General features: G+C 44.5%; 1 protein-coding gene across 1 annotated transcript in view; it reads left to right on the forward strand.

The window, feature by feature from the left end:
* The window catches only part of dag1 (dystroglycan 1), a 76940-nt gene that overhangs the window by 51837 nt on the left and 4107 nt on the right, over positions 1-20996 (forward strand). The window contains exons 3-5 of the mRNA XM_080728635.1: positions 18424-18738; positions 19287-19469; positions 20255-20701. Coding sequence (XP_080584761.1) covers positions 18424-18738; positions 19287-19469; positions 20255-20701 — 945 coding nt within the window. The remainder of the gene's footprint in view (positions 1-18423; positions 18739-19286; positions 19470-20254; positions 20702-20996) is intronic.

Consider the following 20996-nt stretch of genomic DNA (forward strand, 5'->3'; position numbering starts at 1 on the left):
AAGAGATTGTGGGTTGGGTGATAAAAGAGTGAACCAAGTACAGTTGCAACTCAGGTCAGTATTAATTAAAGATTTAAGTAGATAAACAGATAAATAACCAACATTTTTATGTATAACCACTGCTGGCCACCAGATCACTAGAGCACTTTCCCAAATGTTTGTTTGGTTAAATACCACATGCAGGGACATGCTGGGCCCCTGATTCAGCCCGGGAAAAAGAGTTGGAGAGGCCCTCATTGTGCACTATAGAGAGATCTCTCTCTCTCTCTATAGCGCTGCTGCTACTCAAAGATTTGCCATTTCAGATCATGACAAGTGACAAGCCAGTGGGCCAATTACATGAGTTATATTTCGTCATTGTCGGGTGGAAACCTTGTTTGTCCAAAACCATTTTAAAAAATGATTGAAACTAGTGAAAACAGCCGATCTACAAGCACACAACGCCTCGCGGTGCGAGGCGTTGTGTGCTTGTAGATCTGCTGTTTTCACTACTTTTGTGCGACAGCCTTGTATGATGAAGCAGGGCTTTGCTTTGCGCAAAAAATCTACAAATTTGAAACTTGGGAGATACGAGGTTTTCTGCCCGACAGTGACGATTTACTTTGTTGGCCGCCCAGCCCCCAAAATGGAATGAAGGCAGACATTTTATTTAATTTTTTTTCCTAATGGCCGGCTTTCCCAATGGCCAGCACGTCCCTGACCACATGATAAGTGTGTCTTAAAAGATGTGTATGCACAATGTATTTTGAACGTAGTGTCCATATTGGGTTGGTATTCAGTCCAGTACATTTTGGCCCAACCAGAACCTGCTATCCAGCATGACTGATGATGTCACAGGGGAACGTTAGCTTGCGGTGTGCAGCGCGAGGAGGTTGCTGCTTTCTTTGGTTTTGCAGGATGACTAACTGACCCACGGCCATATTTGGAGTCTGGAGCATTGTGTGCTAGTTTATATTTAGATGCCGTTTGCTTCTTAGACGTTTACCTGTTAAGGCGAAGAGACACAGACTAGGAACTAATGTGCCGTACAGACTCGTACAGAGAGTTATAGGTTTTTTCCAACTTGCATCGTTCTTTGTTTTGCTTTGTTTTGTTTTTAGTCAACTCAGTCAGCATTTAACCTTAGTGGAAAAATATGTTATTCCTTCTCGACATTTCAGTTGACAATGCAGTTTGGGCTGTCACGATTATGACATTTCACCTGACGATTAATTGTCACTCAAATAATTGCGGTCAACGATTTAATTGTGTTTCTGTTGAGTGACTTACATATTTGACAGCTTTATACTTGAAAAAGAACATTGATAGTGGAAATAGCCGATCTACAAGCTCACAGCGCTTCGCGATGCGACGCGTTGTGAGCTTGTAGATCTGCTATTTCCACTATTTCTGAAAATGTTTGAAAATATGATAATCTTTCAACATGTCAACGATTATGATGAAATAATTGCGATTATGTCAAATAATTGCGATTAGACGATTATGTAATAATTTTGACAGCCCTATGTGGTCCAAAGTTGACAGGGCTGTATGGAGAAAGCTTATTGTCTAAGTATAGTTTTATAAAGCCTATTATCACATGTTTTCAGAGGAAAACTCATTGTTGGCCGTGTTTTAATTTTCTAGTTTTGTTTCTTCCAAATGATGGATATCAGTCTTTAAAGCGTCATGTTATTCCCTGTGGTGATATATAGATTCCCCGGATTCATCTTCAGCTACAGGGCAAATATCGACAACACTTTATGGCATCATGTAGTAGACGCGAGTGCTCTTCAAACGGCAAGAAATCCGTCCCGACGTACCGAGCTCCGGGAGAAATATCGCTCCACGTTTCTGCCGCTTCCATATCATGTCCCTCATTACCCCGCCGTGTTTAAGGTTTAACCCATTTAGGCCTGAACACATTATGACGCAATATTTTATGCTTTAACTATTGAAAAATAGCAGATATACAAGCTCACAGCGCGGCACCGAGTGCCGCGCTGCGAGCTTGTAGATCTGCTATTTTTGAAAAATCGTGAACATTTGAATTTTGACCCGATTCTACAAGTGTCTTTTGAATCCTTCTAAGATTTTTGGAAAAAAAATTCAGCAATCTGGCCAGCCATCGTCAAAGAAAAGGTCCTTTTTCACTTAACTGGAGCTCAGTTAGTCTGTTCTTGAGAGACTACTATGTCAGTGGTGCTCAAACCTTTTCATGTGAAGGACCCCCAAACTGATATTTATTTGACCACGGACCCCCACCTCAAAATATCTAGTTCCAGGGACCACCCAGAAGCAAAATTTGAGTTACAAACGTTCGCTTTGAAAATACATATATTCAAAGATTTGCACACATTTTCACGACTTTTTCAAAAATAGTAGATCTACAAGCTCGCAGCGTGGCACTCGGTGCCGAGCTGTGAGCTTGTATATCTGCTATTTTTCACTGGTTAAAGCATTCAATAATTCTAGGCCCTAAATGGGTTAATGATTTGCATCGCGTTCTATAGCGGCTCGTTAGTCCGTTAAGAAAGAAGGGGGGAAAAAAATGAAAAGAAGATGGCTTATGTATTATTCACGAGGCATCAAAGGGGAAAAGAGATAATTGCTGACCCAGGGACAAACGAGGGCTTGGCCCAGGCTGTTTGTCAAGCTTCTCGCTGTGGAGAAATGATTGTTGGATGGCGAGCTAGCCGGGGCCTGTCAGCGTTAGACTGATGGAGACCACAAAAAGGGCTAGAAGACGACTGTGTTTTCCAAACGTTGTCACCGGAGGACGAATAATCCCATTTAGGCCTAGAATTATTGAATGCTTTAGCTATTGAAAAATAGCACATCTACAAGCTCACAGCGCACAGCGCACCGAGTGCCGCGCTGCGAGCTTGTAGATCTGCTATTTTTGAAAAAGTCGTGAAAATTTGTGCAAATCTTGGACTATATGTATTTTCAAAGCGAACGTTTGTAACTCAAATTTTGCTTCTGGGTGGTCCCTGGAAGTAAATATTTTGAGATGCGGGTCCGTGGCCAAATACATATCATGTTGGGGGTCCTTCACATGAAAAGGTTTGAGAACCACTGACATGGTAGTCTCTCAAGAACAGACTAACTGAGCTCCATTTAAGTGAAAAGGACCTTTTCTATGAAGATGGCTGGCCAGATTGCTGACATAGAAACATTGGGTTTTTCAAAAAGTCTTAGAAGGATTCAAAAGACACTTATAGAATCGGGTCAAAATTCAAATTTTCACGATTTTTCAAAAATAGCAGATCTACAAGCTTGCAGCGCGGCACTCGGTGCCGCGCTGTGAGCTTGTATATCTGTTATTTTTCAATAGTTAAAGCAAAAAATTATGATACGCAATATTGTGTACCCGTTCTGAATGGAATAAATCAACTTGTAGATGTCTCTTCTTTTACATTCTTTCTTCTGTTTTTTTTTTATTTTTTACCCCCCTTCCCTTCCCTTCTCGCCTTGAGCATACCATTATGCTGTTCATTTATTGTTATTGAGGGAGCGCTTAGCAGTAAAGCCCGGCACAAAAGGTTGCCGGACCGAAGGTCTCTTATCACGCTCGTCTCTTTAATCTTTTTTTATTGCTGTGATTTATCACTCTATCCGTTCTATCGTATACATATTCTATTCATTTGTTCCGGCGAGTTGCTAAACAGTGTCTGTGCCGTCCCGATGACGGAAGACGGGGTTTCGGAAGACACGTTTTGGCTCCAGCCTGGAGGTCAAGGTAAAGACGTTGGCATGCAATAGCAAGGCAGCTACTACCCATCCCATTAATCCATGTAGACCGGGTACGGATTATTGCGTATTATTATTTTATGCTTTAACTTTTGAAAAATAGCAGATATACAAGCTCACAGCGCGGCACCGAGTGCCGCGCTGCGAGCTTGTAGATCTGCTATTTTTTTTAAATCGTGAAAATTTGAATTTTGACCCGATTCTATAAGTGTCTTTTAAATCATTCTAAGGTATTTTGAACCTTAGTTTCTATGTCAGCAATCTGGCCAGCCATCGTCAAAGAAAAGGTCCTTTTCACTTAACCGGAGCTCAGTTAGTCTGTTCTTGAGAGACTACTATGTCAGTGGTTCTCAAACCTTTTCATGTCAAGGACCCCCAAAATGATAGTTATTTGGCCACGGACCCCCATCTCAAAATATTTAGTTCCAGGGACCCCCAGAGGCAAAATTTGAGTTACATATGTCCGCTTTAAAAATACATTATATTCAAAGATTTGCACACATCTTCACGACAAAGATAGCAGATCTACAAGCTTGCAGCGCGGCACTCGGTGCCGCGCTGTGAGCTTGTATATCTGATATTTTTCAATAGTTAAAGCATTCAATAATTCTAGGCCTACATGGCTTAATACCAAAGTACTGTATAGAAGGAAGGAAGTGGTTATTGATGGACACATTCAATTCCGTTGAAAGATAACAACGGTTTCTTTGGAGTACTCCGTTTGTTTATTTGTCCGAAAAGCCTCCTTTATAAAATATATAATACAGTATCTTGTCTGGTGCAGAATGCAGATATTCCTGGAACTGTCAGAGCATCAAACATGCTTTGTTTTGTTCCTTTCCTTTTCTAATTCAGAACAAGTTCAGCACAGAAAGTCACAACGTTCCTCTACTGAAGAGAGAAATGTATTCGTCTGGCTGTACCTGTGCTATTTGGAGAGACTGGGACTCTAGTGTGTGTGTGGTGCACGTGAACGTGGTGCATGCGTGTGTACCTGCATTCGTGTGTCCGTGTTGTTGGTGCCCAACATGAATTCCCTTTAAGAATGGGAAAACCTAGAAAAGTTCTACATTCAATGCGTGCGTGCGTGCGTGCGTGCGTGCGTGCGTGCGTGCGTGCGTGCGTGTGTGTGTGTGTGTGTGTGTGTGACAGTAGTGCTGGTGAGTTATTCTGGTGGAACTGCTGTATTAGTCAGGGCAGAAAACCCAACCAGACACACACACACACACACACACACACACACACACACACACACACACACACACACACACACACACACACACACACACACACACACACACACACACACACACACACACACACACAGACACACACACACACACACACACACTACGATATCTCAGCAGGTAGAAGGCTATAGTGCTCTAGACCAGCAACCAATCAAAGAAGCTAGTTTGAATACACACCTCCACCTCCAGGGACATGCTGGCCATTGGGAAAAGTGGGACAACTCCCGAACGGCCGCTCCATACCTGGCCGGTTCAGGCTGGCCATAAAAAATGTGTCCGCTGGTAATTACAGTAACCGCCTTTCGTTCCATTTTGGGGGCTGGGCAGCCCTTGTTTTGATACAGTGCAATAGTAATGCTTATACAAAGTTATGAGGCAGGTGTCAACATGACATCCTAGTTGCCTTGATGGTCTACATACAACATCATTAGACTCTCTTTATACCACAAAAACTATGAGACCTAAAATCACTCATCGGTTAGTAATTGGGGCGTCCGGAAGGCAAAAAGTGTGTGGCCGATGGCCGTGCGCAATGAGGGCCTGTCCAATCCTTTTCCCGGGCTGAATCGGGCCCAGTACGTCCCTGTCCACCTCCACACATGTTCTTGTCATAACAAAAGGCCAGAGACACAGAACAAAACATGCATGCACAGACTGAGAGCAGAGGGAGGCGGTTTCTATAGAAAACGGCAAAATAAAACGTCAGATATGCCTTCCGTTTAGAGACCAGGGGCTATTTTTTAGCAAAGACTAAAAATTACTTTTTCAAGTACGTATATTATAAGTACCTTTTACCAATTATAGAGGGTTTGTAGTTGTACCGGATATGCAGCTCGGCAAATAAAAGGTGAATTGATCCCAGGGCATGACGGAGGACGATATCACCATAAATTTCATCTCCACGATACGATTATCGCAAGTGTTTTTTTATCACGATAAACGATAATGTCGCGTATCGTCCCATCCCTGTTGCAGACTAAACAGGGCTTGATACACACAAAATGAAAGACACGCTAATAATACCCATCTGCACTGCCATTTCCTTTGTCTATTCTCTCTCTCTCTCTCTCTCTCTCTCTCTCTCTCTCTCTCTCTCTCTCTCTCTCTCTCTCTCTCTCTCTCTCTCTCTCTCTCTGTATGTAACAGTGCACATCTGGAGTGGAACAGGGGCCAGCTTCTGTTGGCCTCTGAACAGCCAATTCATTGCTGTAAAATGCAACCAAATGTTCGGGGAGGTTTTTGTCTTTCTTCTCTCTGCCCAGAGTGTAAGACTGGATCCCAGGGAGGGAGAATGAACTGTGCTGAGAGAGGCACAATGGAAGAATGAGTGAAAAGGAAAACGTTTCTGTACAGAAGTCTTTTCCTGCTAGGGCCCTCTCACTCCCTCTGTTCTGATGTTCTGACTATGTAAACGGTATACAGTATACTGTATATATATATATATATATATATATATATATATATATATATATATATATATATATATCATCACTGTCGGGCAGAAACCTTGTATCTCCAAGTTTCACATTTGTACGTTCTTTCGCAAAGTAAAGCCCAGCTTCATCATACAAGGCAGTCGCATTAACTGTTCTGCTGCTGTTGACGGCGCTCACCGTCATTGAAAGGGTTAATACCATGGCGCCGTTGACGGTGAGGACTGTGAATCTTACTGTATATACAGTAAAGGTATAATTACTTACTGTACGTCGCTCCGGTCCCGCCCGCATCGGTAATGTCCGCGATTTGTTTACAAAGCACGTCGGGCGTGCACGCGAAGTTAACGTCCTCCATAGTAAATCCATTGAGAGACCCATAAAGAGACTTCATTTTCTCCAAAAGGGACATTCTTATACAAAGGATGGTCTCCACTCCTCCATACTGTACACAAACGCTGGGCGCAGCCATGTTCTCTTCTGGGCTCACACTGTCATGTGACTAGATGACGTAATCGTTGCCGTCAAGTGATAATCCAAAAAAACAAAAACAACCCCCTTCCAGCCCTTCAAAATAATAGCGGCGGCCTATGGAGGAAACGGCGTGGCACCGAGGCACCAAGCAACCTTCAGATTAAGAGGCACTATTAGTGTTAAAACTAGTGAAAACAGCAGATCTACAAGCACACAACGCCTTGCAGTGCGAGGCGTTGTGTGCTTGTAGATCGGCTGTTTTCACTAGTTTAAATCGTTTTTAAAATGATAAATGCGAAACGAACGGTTTTGGACATACAAGGTTTTCACTCGGCAACGACGATATATCGTGTATTACACACTAGATATACAGTGCATAGCTATCTCTCTCCCCATATCTATACTCTCTCATCTTTCTGTTTCTGTGTAGCACCATATTTCCTCTCCCTGCACTATAATACCTGGTCTAGAGAAGTCTTTGCACATCTTTACATCTTTCTGTTAATACACCAGATGTTGTTGTTGTCATTGAAGGAGACAAATTAGTTTCCATTCTTGAAGTGGCCTGTACCTTTGATTCTAGCTTAGAGGAAGCCTTTATGACCAAAGTCATTAAATACCAGCCGTTCCTACGAACCATCACAGAGCTAGGCTATAGGTGCAATCTATTTGTGTTCATCTTTGGTAGCCTGGGACATGTACTGTACAACTGTACATAGGTTGGTTGTAAGAGGCTTCCAACAACTTGGGATGCCAAAAAGAAGCAGCTAAACGGCTTGCAAAGTTCTGTGCAATCTCTTCTACTATCGGTAGTCGCCAAATATGGCGAAGGCGTTGTTACTTGTACCCTTGAATGAGGTGTGGTTATTTGATACTTGTCCTGGATTTGCCGACTGTACATTATTTAAAGCACCTTGCAATATTTGTGTCCTTGTACTGTATCTCTTATGTGGACATAAATGTATGATTGAAATGTGTGTGTGTGTGTGTGTGTGTGTGTGTGTGTGTGTGTGTGTGCGCGCACAGTCGCACACATGTGCATCATTTAGGGCAGGCTTTATTGCTATGAGCCCACTCAATCATTATAGTTTAACGACTAGAAAATAGGGTGTGCTTGTGGCTTTGTGCATGTGTGTGTTTTGATGTGTGTGTGCGTATTTGCACATGTGCATATGCTATACATGTATGCTGTGAGTGTGCATTAGCAGGCATTCGTTTGTGTGTGTGAGTGCGCATGCACACGTGTGCGCATACAGCCCACGTTTGTGAATTCAACCATGCTTATCTTAGCAAAAGTAATATCCCATTTTGCCTTTGCACATGAGCCCCCCTCTCTCTCTCTCTCTCTCTGTCTCTCTCTCTCTGTGTCGCAGCAATCGCAAGCATTTTAATGGCATTTTTCTCTCATCCCGCAGTCCATAATATCTTCCTTATGTCTCTGACATCACACACAAGCACGACCCTGTTTGGCCTAGGAACAGAAAGACTATATATATATATATTTTGCCTTCTCTCTCTAGGAGTAGACCAAAATAAACATCCTATCGCCTGGAAGAAGAGCCCCCAAACTGTGATTTTTTGCCCAAGAGGCAAACTGATATCCTTTTAGTGGGAGCTACAGTGTCATCAACAACAATCTGCAACAGCTCAAGACTGTCGCTCGCGGATTCCATTCGCAGGATTTATGTTGGTTGAAATCAGGTGATATTCTAGGCCAGATAAATATAACTAGTTTAGATATGTCCCAGAATATAACCTTATGTGTTCATATTTCTACTAAAATTACAAACAATAACAGTAATCAAACAAAAAGGTCCATATGACGTCCTGGTAATGACGTCAAGATCATCCCCATACGGGCTGTGATCTGGCCCCAATCGAGACGTCACTGATTGGTCCAGGTCCTGACCAGGGGCATAGTTCCGCCGATTTAAAATGATTCCAATACGGAACTAAAACTTCCTATGATTGGCCGCTAGTTGCGCTGTTTTCCCCCCCGGCCGATCGCGAAAAGAATTGTTTTCCATTGGACCCCATTCATTTTCCCCTTTCGTTTTCTAACCTTAATTAACATTTTCATAAATACTTTATGGTTCCTATCCCTAGTTAAAAATTGTCTTTCAATCACAATTATATGCGTTTTGTGAAAATAAGGTCCCATTTATGTTAAAATTGATGATAAAGTTGCTGGGGGCGTGGCCAACTAAACTGTTACCAGCCGGCTGTGTTCTTCTTCGTGTGCTGTATTTCGGGAGGCTCCGACCATGGCTCCGACCACATTCTCCCATGTATCCTTGCGGTTGCACGTGACCGTTGGCAGCCAATAGCATCCTCTGGTGCTTTTACAATCTATGATGGCGACACCCATGCCAAGGACCCAAAATGCGTCATTTGCGCTGCATAGAAACCAATGACTTCGCTTTGTCCATATATTTTACAGTCTATGGTCCTGACGTGCTTGCTGTGATAGCTTCATAGCATATATTTCTTCATCATCATTAGTGTTTTATTATACAGCAAAAGCCTGTATTACATACAGTAGCTGCCAGTGTGAGATCTGTTTACTGGAGAACCAACCGACAGTTAAGGGATATAAAGCTCGCACCTGTGATGCTGCAGTCGCGGGGCGCTGTCTGTCTTATTAGCCGGCCTGCTTCACTTCCAGCTTGAACAGGGGGAAAAAAAACAAATTGTTATTCCAAAAATACATAGTTGTCATACACAGCCCGGAGAGAATTAGGTGTTGCTTTTTTTCCTGAAAAGCAGATCGTCATTGTTCGTGCAGGAAACCTTGTATCTTCAAGTTTCAAATGTGTATGTCTTTTTTTTTTTTTTGTAAAGTAAACCCCTGCTTCATCATACAAGACTTAGACTGTCGCACAAAACTAGTGAAAATAGCCGATCTACAAGCACACAACGCCTCGCGGCGTGAGGCGTTGTGTGCTTGTAGATCGGCTATTTTCAATCACTTTTAAAATTACGGTTTTGGACATACCGTACAAGCTTTCCACCCGACAACAACGAGATGACAGTTTTAAAGATGCATTTTCCACCACCAGGTATTCTATTCCCCAACTACTCGGTTGCAGTGTGTGCGTGCACTTGCGTGCGTGTGTGTGTGTGTGTGTATGTGTGTGTGTAGGTGTGGGTGTGTGCTACTGAATGCAACTGCCGTGGGCCACGGATGAATCTTTAACACTTGCAAATGAGATTCGAGAGCGCTCTATACCTCTAGCGAACACCTGCCGCCTGCCCATTGGCTACAACCCCCCCCCCCCCCCCCCCCCCCCACACACACACACACACACACACACACACACACACACACACACACGCTCACACTCCATTACACCTCCCATTCTCCCCCCGGACTGTCTTTCTTTGCCCCCCTTACGTCTATCCATCCATCCATCTACCCGTCCCCATTCTTCCTACGCGTATCCAAAATGTTCCACACTGGAAATATTTGACTGTGCCAGTAATTCCCTGCTAGGGCCCTCTCTCACTCCCTCTGTTCTGGCTATATATACATAGACAGTATATATACCGTATATATATGTATATAGTGTATTACACACTAGATATACGGTGCATAGCTATCTCTCTCCCCCTATCTGTCCTCCCTCATCTTACTTGTTTCTTACACTATAACACCCTGAAATAGTTTAACTCTTCTTCTCTTTTCTGCCCTTCCCTCTCTCATCCGTTCCTCCTTTGCGACGGCTCCTTTCCTTCTCCTCTCGTCCTATCCCTGTTTTCTCCTATAAAGCTCTTTCCCCCCAGTCCATCTCTTTTGTCGTTCTCTACCTCTCCCCTCCTGCTGTTCCCCCCCCCCCCTCTATATAGTTCCACCCTGACGAGCACTAAGAGTTGAGGCCTTACATTTTTTATAAGACGGTTCTGAAAATAGCAGATCTGCATGCTCACAACACTGCCTCACAGTCCCTCCTTTAATGTTCCCTCTTCACCATTCTGCCCATCCAACGGTACCTCTCACCCTGCCCTCTATTATTTTCACCTTATATTTGTTCCCTCCATCCGAGATCTTCCATGTGTCATCATTAGCCCTGGCTTTTAACCCCCCCCCCCCCCTCCCCCCCATTTCACCTGGGCGACGTCCTCATACGGTCATATCCGTCGCCAAGCCCTCTTCTCTCTCTCTCTCTCTCTCTCTCTCTCTCTCTCTCTCTCTCTCTCTCTCTCTCTCTCTCCAAAAATATGAAGCTTATCTGCAGAGCTGTCACTGTGTGGGCCCCCTGTGTCTGCCACAATGGCCGTCTTTCTCTCCCCGACGACAATGGCCCGCTTTCTCTACCCTCCTCTTCACCCAAAACCACTGGTGACGGACTCTTAGGAGGGACGCCTGGACTTGATATCTGACTGCACGCGTAGGGAGATATCATAGTCTCTCTCGGCTGTCTCTCTCGGCTGTCTCTCTCTCTCTCTCTCTCTCTCTCTCTCTCTCTTTTTTTTTTCTCTCTCTCTCTCTCTTTGTCTGGCGGTAATTTTTTTTCAGCTGCTCCCTAAGAGTCTCTCTCTCAATCCTTTGCGGTCACTGTACGCATTATTGCGTGTTGATACTTTAACCATTGTTATATGCTTTAGCTATTGAAAAATAGCAGATATACTGTACACGCTCACCGAGTGCCGCGCTGCGAGCTTGTAGATCTGCTATTTTTGAAAAGTCTTGAACACGTTTGACCCGACGTCTTCCAAATCCTTCTAAGGTTTTTTGAAAAAGGTATGTTTCTATGTCAGTGGTGCTCAAACTTTTTCATGTCAAGGACCCCCCCCAAATGATATGTATGATATGTACAGAAGCAAAGTTTGAGTTACAAACGTTCGCTTTAAAAATACATATATTCAAAGATTTGCACACATTTGCACGACTCTCTCTCTCCCCTCTTGCAGTCTCTCGGTTTCTTTCATATCACACAGGCATTTTTCCCCTCTGCTCCTCTTCTCCCTCATAGTCTCTCCATCTCTCTTCATCTTTGTCATTCTCTCGCTCAGTGACTCTGTGTGTCTTCCCGCCTCGCTCCGTCTCCTCCCCCCCCTCCCCCTCCCCCTCCTCCCTTCACCTGTCCTCAAAAGAGGTCGGGTGAAGAAATGGCGCGCGCGTCTCCCAGGAGAAAATAATGAGAGCGCGGGGGTCCCCTCACCCTGATCATGATTGCACTACAAATAGACGGCACATTACCTGCATGGGAGAGCAAGGTGTGAGAGAGAGAGAGAGAGAGAGAGAGAGAGAGAGAGAGAGAGAGAGAGAGAGAGATAAGAGACCTGATCCTAGAATGTAGATATCATATTGACCATGTTACTAGGGGAGCAGGGACGTGCAGAGAATTCTAGAGAGGCAGGGGCTGACATTTCTAAAAGGGCCTTTTGGTGAAAATATCGAAAATAGCAGGCTATTTTCTGTGCTTGCATACCACACTGAACTAAGCACAATCAAGTCAATACTGGAGATGTTGGCGTAACGGCATGGATTTCTACACAGAGAGGGCAGTTCTTTCAACATGCAAGATGCTGCATTCAAGTTCAGGAGAGTTTGGACAAGACAATTCTCTTGAATGCTGCCTCCACTGAAATACAAGAGAATAAGAAGCGATGAATGGAGTAGATTAAAAACCACGCGATAGGCTAACGTCTTCCACTGTTTTACGCCCGTCAATCACAAGCCAGCTCCACCCTGCTAGCTTATACACATAGAGTACATATAGTGCAGATAGTCACGGTGACTCCCTGGGTGCACGTCAGAGCGCAAGCCATGATCAAACGCAGCCTGCCTTTGATGAGATTACTATTATTCTCTTTTAATTAAACTTAAAACTGTGCAGATGTCAGCCATTGGGCACAACACGCTTGTGTCTCTATCAAGCGTTTTTCCAGGTCAGTCACTGTGCCTTCTGATTGTAGCAAGAGAAAAAGCAATTTAAGAATTGAACGAATCCCCAGCGGAGCAGCTGGAAATGACTGTGGCGTAGCGTTGAGTTCAGGCATTAGAAAAAGGTGGGGCTGCAGTGATGTCTGCATCAGTATGTAAATCTCCGTGCCCTTGCCCCTGTCGTAATAGCTCGCTTGTAAAACGGTCTTGTCTGTGGGTTGTTTTAGCCTTCTTTACTGCCCCGAAGATAGAGGAACAGTGTATTAGCAAAACGCAATCTACTTCCCCCCCACCCTCAATTAAAAAAGTACAAGTAATTCATGTTGTGCTACTGTTTGCATCGTATAAGATTCTGTCAGAAGACAGTCCGCTAGTCTTAGGAATGACATGGCAACCTATGTACCACCGTAAGTTGTTGATCGTGTTCTGTGGCAAATAGGTCAACGGATTTTGGAGTGTGACCTTCCCTTTACAACAGGGGTCTTCAACGTTTTCAGGGCCAAGGACCCCTTTGTTGAGAGAGAGATGAAGCAGGGACCCCCACAACCTGTTCATAGATTCCATTTCATTGTTTGACTGCACAATCATCTGTATTTTGGATTCATGTCAATTTGTGTTTTCAGATATTTAACCACTTGAACCGTCAATACTTACTAGTAAACTTGACCTTTCACTCTGTACTTACCTTTGCAAAAAAATAGCCGATCTACAAGCTGCGAGGCGTTGTGAGCTTGTAGATCTGCTATTTTTGGCTAAAGTTCTCAGAATATGGATGCTAGGATTCAAGTGGTTAATATAAAAATGGAGGACCCAGTAACTCTGGGGACCCCCTGTTGAAGACCCCTGCTTTACAAGATGTAAAAAAAAAAAAGAAAAGAAAACAGGACATTGTAGCAGGTTGTCAGAGTAAAGTGGCATCCATAACGGAATGCATTGCATGGTTCCTAATTCTAGCCTCTTAAAAAAAACAAGAAAAGAAAAAAAGAAAAAGGTTTTATTTTATTTTGAAGAACAGAACAACAAACAGTAACCTTGCCAATGGTGTGGGTGTTTAATGGAGTGGCTGGATAGTTTCTGAGAGAATATGATAACCTTTAGGGCCAAACATCACACTCTTTCCCTCAGACGCATTATGCTAGGAAGAGTTACATCATTTCTTTTTCTTCTTTTTTTTTGCTACAGGGTGCGACCGTGCGAGAGGGATTTGAGGTACCTCTGTTGTGCTTTTAGGGAAAATGCATAATAATGCTTCAGCAGTGGGCTGTGTGTGAATTTAAATAGTCACGAAGAATGCTCAAATGGGCTAGGCACTGCTTTCTCGGCTCGTTGAATACCATAGCTCCCCGAAACCAAGGCAAGCTGAAATATAAAACACGCTGTTCGCACCCGGGAGCTGGCCGGTCCGACCTCACACTTTCGCTGTCATCCACTAAACACCCCCAAAAGGAGTGATCTGGGTTTAATCACATCCTTCACATTGTCATTAATTTTCCCCTGCACACATTTATTTCCAGCTGGTCTAGGAGATTTGAAGCTGCCTAATATGGTGCACTTGCAGTGAATCCCGGGCACTTGACTCTTCGTAACTACCGTAATCTTTGCGGTCTCGTTTGGAGCAGTCTGAAATGGCCAAAGTCATCATCTCAACATGCGTTATGTGTGTGATTTCAATCGGCCCGCAGCCCGCCGGCTTGACGACCTCTCGCGTTTGTCTGAGTACCTGACAAATCAAATGAGGCACGCTCCGTCATCGCTTTAAGCCGCACGTCATTAGAAGCGTATAGAGGTGGAAGACAGAGAGATCAAACCCCCAGTGCTCGGGGAGGAGAACGACAGGGCAATTTACACAGCAATTACGACCATTCACACAAGATTACTGCCTGGCGACTGCCGACCGCCTTCCGTTGGTCTCTCGTTATGATTTAATTTGGGGGCGCCATGTCGCCAGGAGCTCGTCTCAAAGTTTCAGGGTCTTGTCGTCGCAAGACTCTCGACGATATTAATAAGGCGTGACTCCGTTTCTCTGCATTTGAAGACAACGAGGTATTTCTGTTTTGTTTTGTGTTGTTCTCAACGCCTGTAGCCTGAGAACCACTGGTTTACATCACATTTCGAACCGTTTCCAGAACCTCGTTTTTTTCCTTTTTTTTTTATCGCAGAGCTGGTATGTGTGACTTCACGTCTGCTATATGTAATTGCAATACCGGCCGCAATCAAACCTTTTTAATTTCAGCTGGACTTTGTGTGAGCCTATTCGTGTGCCCTTGCATAAATAAATTGCATTAGTATCCATACTTGGTGTGTTGTCTTTGCATGTTTGTGTGTATCGGCTAGTGTGTGTCCCATGTAACAGCAGTGTATGCATTGGTGTTTCCAAGTGTGCGTGCGTGTGTGCGTGCGTGTGTGTGTGTGTGTGTGCGTGTGCGCGTGTGTGTGTGCGCGTGTGTGTGCGCGTGTGTGTGCGTGTGTGTGTGTGCGTGTGTGTGCGTGCGTGCGTGCGTGTGTGTGTGTGTGTGTGTGTGTCTGTGTGTGTCGTGTGTGTGTGCGTGTGCTGTGTGCGTGTGCGTGTGCGTGCTGTGCGCGTGCGCGTGCGCGCGTGCGTGTGCGTGTGTATGTGTGTGTGTGTGTGTGTGTGTGTGTGTTTTCCCCAGCCACAGCCTGTGTGCTGGTTAGAGCATTAATGATGTGCCATGGGAGCGTTGCCTCTACATAATTTATCAACCCAGGATTTATTAGCTGCAGAATTAACTTGTAGGAGCTGGGGAGCGCGGGGCACATTTGTTCTCGTGTGTGCGTGAGTGTGTGAGTGCGTGCGTGCAAGAGTGTGTGTGTGTGTGTGTGTGTGTGTGCATCAGTCACTCCCCTGTGATCCATTTCTCTCCATCAAGTGCCAGGCACAGGGGTGTCCCCAGTCCCCATGTAATTGGCTACGTTATTTAATTTTTAGTCTAGATTTTAAATTACAATCCGCTAGTCTGTATTCTCCTGTGTGTGTGTGTGTGTGTGTGTGTGTGCGTGTGTGTGTGTACATGTGTGTAGGTGGGGGGACGCTCGTGGGTGTGGCCAAAATGCGCGCCATGTGTACATGATTTGCGGCGGGGGGTCTGAAATGAAAGCCCAGCCATATGTCATGCCTATTTTCAGATTTATGTTGTTTCGATTTGTCTCAGTGCTCGTCTCATAGCGGCGCTGCAACGGTGTTGTCAGCTCAAATAAAGTGCACGACTCCTCAGATACAGTATGCCCCCCCCCCCCCAGCTCCCCCCCCACTCCCCCGCTGTCACAGCCAGTCTCCATTATGTGCTGTCAGACCAATCCAAACAAATGGATTGCAGAATGGGTTTTAACCCGTCTAGGCCTAGACTTATTGAATGCTTTAGCTATTGAAAAATAGCAGATATACAAGCTCACAGCGCGGCACCGAGTGCCGCGCTGCGAGCTTGTAGATCTGCTATTTTTGAAAAATCGTGAATGTCTATAATACATGTCTTCTAAATCAGTGGTTCTCAAACCTTTTCATGTCAAGGACCCCCACAATTACAATCTATTTGGCCGCGGTCCCCCGATCTCAAAATATGTTGTTCCAGGGACCACCCAGAAGCAAACGTTTGAGATATGAATGTTCGCTTTTAAAAAGATATATTTAAAGACTTGGAAAAAAGAAGAAAAAAAAATCACGATTAAAAGAAAAATAGCATATGTACAAGCCACACTGTGAGCTTGTATATCTGCTATTTTTTTCAATAGTCAAAGCATTAAATCATTTTCTAGGCCTAAATGTCTTATGGGATTAAGTTGAAGCCGTTTGTGTGAACGGAGAAATGGAGGAAGACATTCTGTGTGGGTTAGACGAGGACGCTTCCAGGGACTTAAACACCTCACGTACCTTTGCTGTATGTCAAATATCGAAAATACCATCGGATCAACAAAACTCACAAGATTGTAGATATCGTATTTTCACGGAATGGTGACATATATATACATTACTGAGGGGATGGAGGGGCAGATTTGCGTTGACTATTTTGAAAGTCAAACCCGTTTTTAGTTGTTTAACCCTGTCTTCAATGCTGAGCCAACTTAGGCTAGCAAAATGTGTGGTAGAAACATGGGTCATGGGCCCCAGGTGGAGAAGTAGCCCAATCAGTTTGTTTTGGGAGGTTTGGAGCTTAGTTTTTAGTGGCTTTTTGATGTTGGAGTACCAGGAGGTGAAAGCGTAGTCAAAGTGGGACTGAATGAGGGCCCCAGCAAGAGTTCCGAGGGCCCTTTTGTTGACAAAATTGGAGATGCTGCCCAATAATCTTGTTCTTTGATTTACCTTTTTCGATCACCATTGTTGCCATGCTATCCCCAGACAGATATTTGTCAAGAATACAGCCCAAATAGGTAATCTCTTCATTGCTAGAGATTACTGTGTCATCAGCTTTGACCTTGAAATCATTTGCATTTATCTCACTGAGAGAATGTCTGGTCCCAAAAAGAATGGATTCTGTCTTACCAAGGTGTAGAGACAGTTTGTTGTCAGTAAGCCATTTGTCAAGCCTGATTTATACATTTGGTACAAGCCCAAACAAAAGTCAACTGAGATGGCCAAAACAAAATACATCGACCAAATGCATACATTTGATAGAAAAACTGAACAGGGAATGAAATCCTATTGAACAAAAAGCACTGTTGTAGATTTGTGAATAGGGCAATTAACACTTATGTTGCAATGATTTTTTCTCTTCAATGTCCTGCGATGCCATGGTCTCCATAGACTTCCATGTAATTTATAGTGCACGGATCGTGCACGCCCATGCCTGGATGATGCACCACGTGTGTGCACACTGTTCACAGCTTTCAAACAAAAAAATCCGCTTGGAAATCCGTTCAGGCATTCATGATTTATCAGCCATTATGTTTTCTTCAGATGTAAACAAACATGGCTGCCATGTTTGAAAGAATTGGTTGGTATGGGGGTTAAACATGCAATTTCGCGACCGCGATCATGCCTAATACATTTCTGGAGGTCCAAAAAACATTTTTGGAAAAAAAAATTGAAAAAGAAAAAAAAAAAAAAATCTTCAAAAACGGCCCAAACTCGGGAAACTCGGGGTTGGCACCAGATGTGTTAATGTTAATGTGCATCCAAAATATTGGATGTTTATTCTCACATCAAAGTTATGTTGAGATGGACATCACATTAAAAACAAGGGAGACACTGTTTGGTTGTGCAGGACGTGGTTTCAACCTTGCAGACACCAAATAAGAAAGCTTTGTCCCCGGCTGTTGGCATCTTTTTTAATTTTAAGAATTACTTGACTTTTAATCACATGAAGTTGTCTTCCATTAGAGAAACGATTAATGTTTTGAATAGTTAATCTGTTTATTAAAACAGATTGTTTTTAGATCTCTGGTTGCCTCGGAACAAACAATTCATTACCTTAGTCTTCTCTTTGTGTTTGATATTTCTGTTCTTTTGTGAAATGAAGACTCATTATGTGGTCTATTTATTTTCTCTCTCTCTCTGAGCCAGATTAAATAGACTTGACACATGTTGCAATCTTCTCAAACAGCACAGTAATACCTACTTTATCTCACCTCATTTGTAAAAGGAATAAATTGCTTACGTCTCTCTCTCTCTCTCTGTCTCTTCTCCATGGTTCAGATCACAGAGATGGGTAAGGACGTGCTTCCGGCCTGGCTCCACTGGGACTCGAACCGCGGCCTCCTCCAGGGCCTCCCCTTGGAGGAGGACCGGGGCGTCCACTACGTCTCCGTCTCCATCGCCAACCGCACCAAGTCCGCCTCGCCGCCCGCCCTGGAGGTCTTCTCCATCGAGGTCCACCCCGAGGACCACCTGGACGGAGAGCAGCAGGCGCCGCCGGCGCTCAACAACAACCAGGCCTCCTCGTCCTCCGCGGACGCTCAGGCCGACACCGAGGCTCAGCCGTTCGTCTGTGGCAACGAGGAACCTGTGACGGTGCGTGGTAGAAATGTTTATAGACTGTCAAATATGTATTATCCTACTCTTATTCAACTTTGTAGAACGTATAGTCTAAAGAAAATCTCAAAAGCCAAAGTACTCATGTAGATTTGTCAATCCAACAGCTGACATCCTTCATGGACTGTGACTTCTAGTTTCAAATCTGTAATTATTTTCGCAAAGCAAAGCCCTGCTTCATCATACAAGGCCGTCGCACAAAAGTAGTGAAAACAGCCGATCTACAAGCACACGCTGTTTTCACTTGTTTAGTTAGTTTTTAAATGATAAATACAAAACGAACGCTTTTGGATATTCAAGGTTTCCACCCAACAACGACGATATAATTAGTATAGCACGTTCATGTGTATCTCCATCTAGGGAGAGCATCTATGTGCATAAGAGGTGTCCCATATGACACTTCAGGAGGCTTGGGCCCCGTCGGGGCTCTGATGCTGTGTATGCTGTTTCTCTGTTGCTGAATCGTCTTCAATAAATGCTCAATTTCACCCTGACTGGATATTAATATTAATATCTTCCCACCCTAGGTGCTGACGGTCATCCTGGACGCCGACCTGACCAAGATGAGCTCGGCGCAGAGGGTGGAGCTCCTGGACAGGATGAGGAGCTTCTCCGGCGTGGGCCTCCAGAACATGAAGATCCTCCCCGTGGTCAACAACCGGCTGTTTGACATGTCCGCCTTCATGGCCGGGCCGGGGAACGCTAAGAAGGTGTGTGGGGTTGAAGTGCTTGGTGTGTGGTTGGACATGAATGAAAGAATAACAATGAGTTGTAGCCAGTGAGTTCAGTTCAGATGAAGACTAAGTGAATGGATGGAGGGATTTATGCAGTGGTTCTCAAACTTGGGGTCGGGACTCCAAGTGGGGTCCCCCAAATTATTATGTCGTTCCCCATATGATTAGCTTAAAGGGGAAGACCACCCATTTTCAATATTGAACTGTGTCATTAATATACCTTAGAGGAGTTGTGTGGAAATAGAAAAAAAAGTTCCCCCCCTTCTGTGTTGCCTAGAACTGGAGGATTGATTTTGGGGTTTGTATTGTAAAGTACAACTTGATGACATCACTCAATGGTAAACAAACCAACACACAGTATAAGTGTATACAGGGTATCTGCACATTTATAAAGTGACAATTTAAGGACTTTCAAGACTGTTTTAATACCAAACTGGCCAAACTGTCAAATATTAAGTAAGCGAACATTGTGAAAATATCTACATGCTCACAACGCCTCGCAACACTTACTGTATCTGTGGAACCGAGTCACATTAAATGTAATACCTACAATTCCAAGTGCTTGTCCGGGTGGGGGTCCCCAGTTCAAATATGTTTATTTTGGGGCTCACAGCCTAAAAAGGTTTGAGAACCCCTGGATTAATGGATAAAGTATAATAAATAGTTAAAATACTCGTATTAAAATGAGTATAAAACTAGAATAAGCGAGGGTTATCCGTCCATTTAATACATGTGCATTAACACGTGCGTTTCTTCACCAGGTGGTGGAAAACGGCGCCCTGCTGTCGTGGAAGCTGGGCTGCTCCCTGGACCAGAGCACGGTGCCCAACATCAGCAGCGTCCAGGCGCCCGCCAAGGAGGGCGCCATGTCCGCCCGGCTGGGCTACCCCGTGGTGGGCTGGCACATCGCCAACAAGAAGCCCCACGTCCCCAAGAGGGTGAGGCGCCAGCTGAACAACACGCCCACCCCTGTCCTGACCGTGCTGCCCCCTACCACGCTGCTGGAGCCTCCGGTCAGGATCATCCCCACGCTCTCCTCCCCGTCCATCGCGGGCCCCACGGAGAGCTTCGCCTCGCCCGTCAGAGACCCCGTGCCCCTGCCCGGCAAGCCCACCATCAGGGTGCGCGAGTCCATCTCGCACACGCCGACCCTGGGGCCGCCGCAGCCCACCAGGGTGATGGAGACCACCAGCACCGTCGCCATCCAGGTAGGGTTGAGACCATATTAAAATGTCATATCACGATTATTGTGACAAAAGAAATATCGATTAACGATATTATCGCGATAATCAAAATCCATTATCCCGGGGCGGAACATTTGCCCAAAAAATAGCAGATCTACAAGCTCACAACGCGTCACGTTGCGACGCGTTGTGAGCTTGTAGATCGGCTATTTTTTGGCAAAGACATTTGATAGAGAGTGAAAAAAGACTGTATCAAGTATGTATATTATAAGTACCTTTTACCAATTATAGAGGGTTTAAGTGGTACCGGATATGCAGC

Source organism: Nannobrachium achirus (genome assembly GCF_963921795.1).
Source record: "Nannobrachium achirus genome assembly, chromosome: 6".
NCBI lineage: Eukaryota > Metazoa > Chordata > Actinopteri > Myctophiformes > Myctophidae > Nannobrachium > Nannobrachium achirus.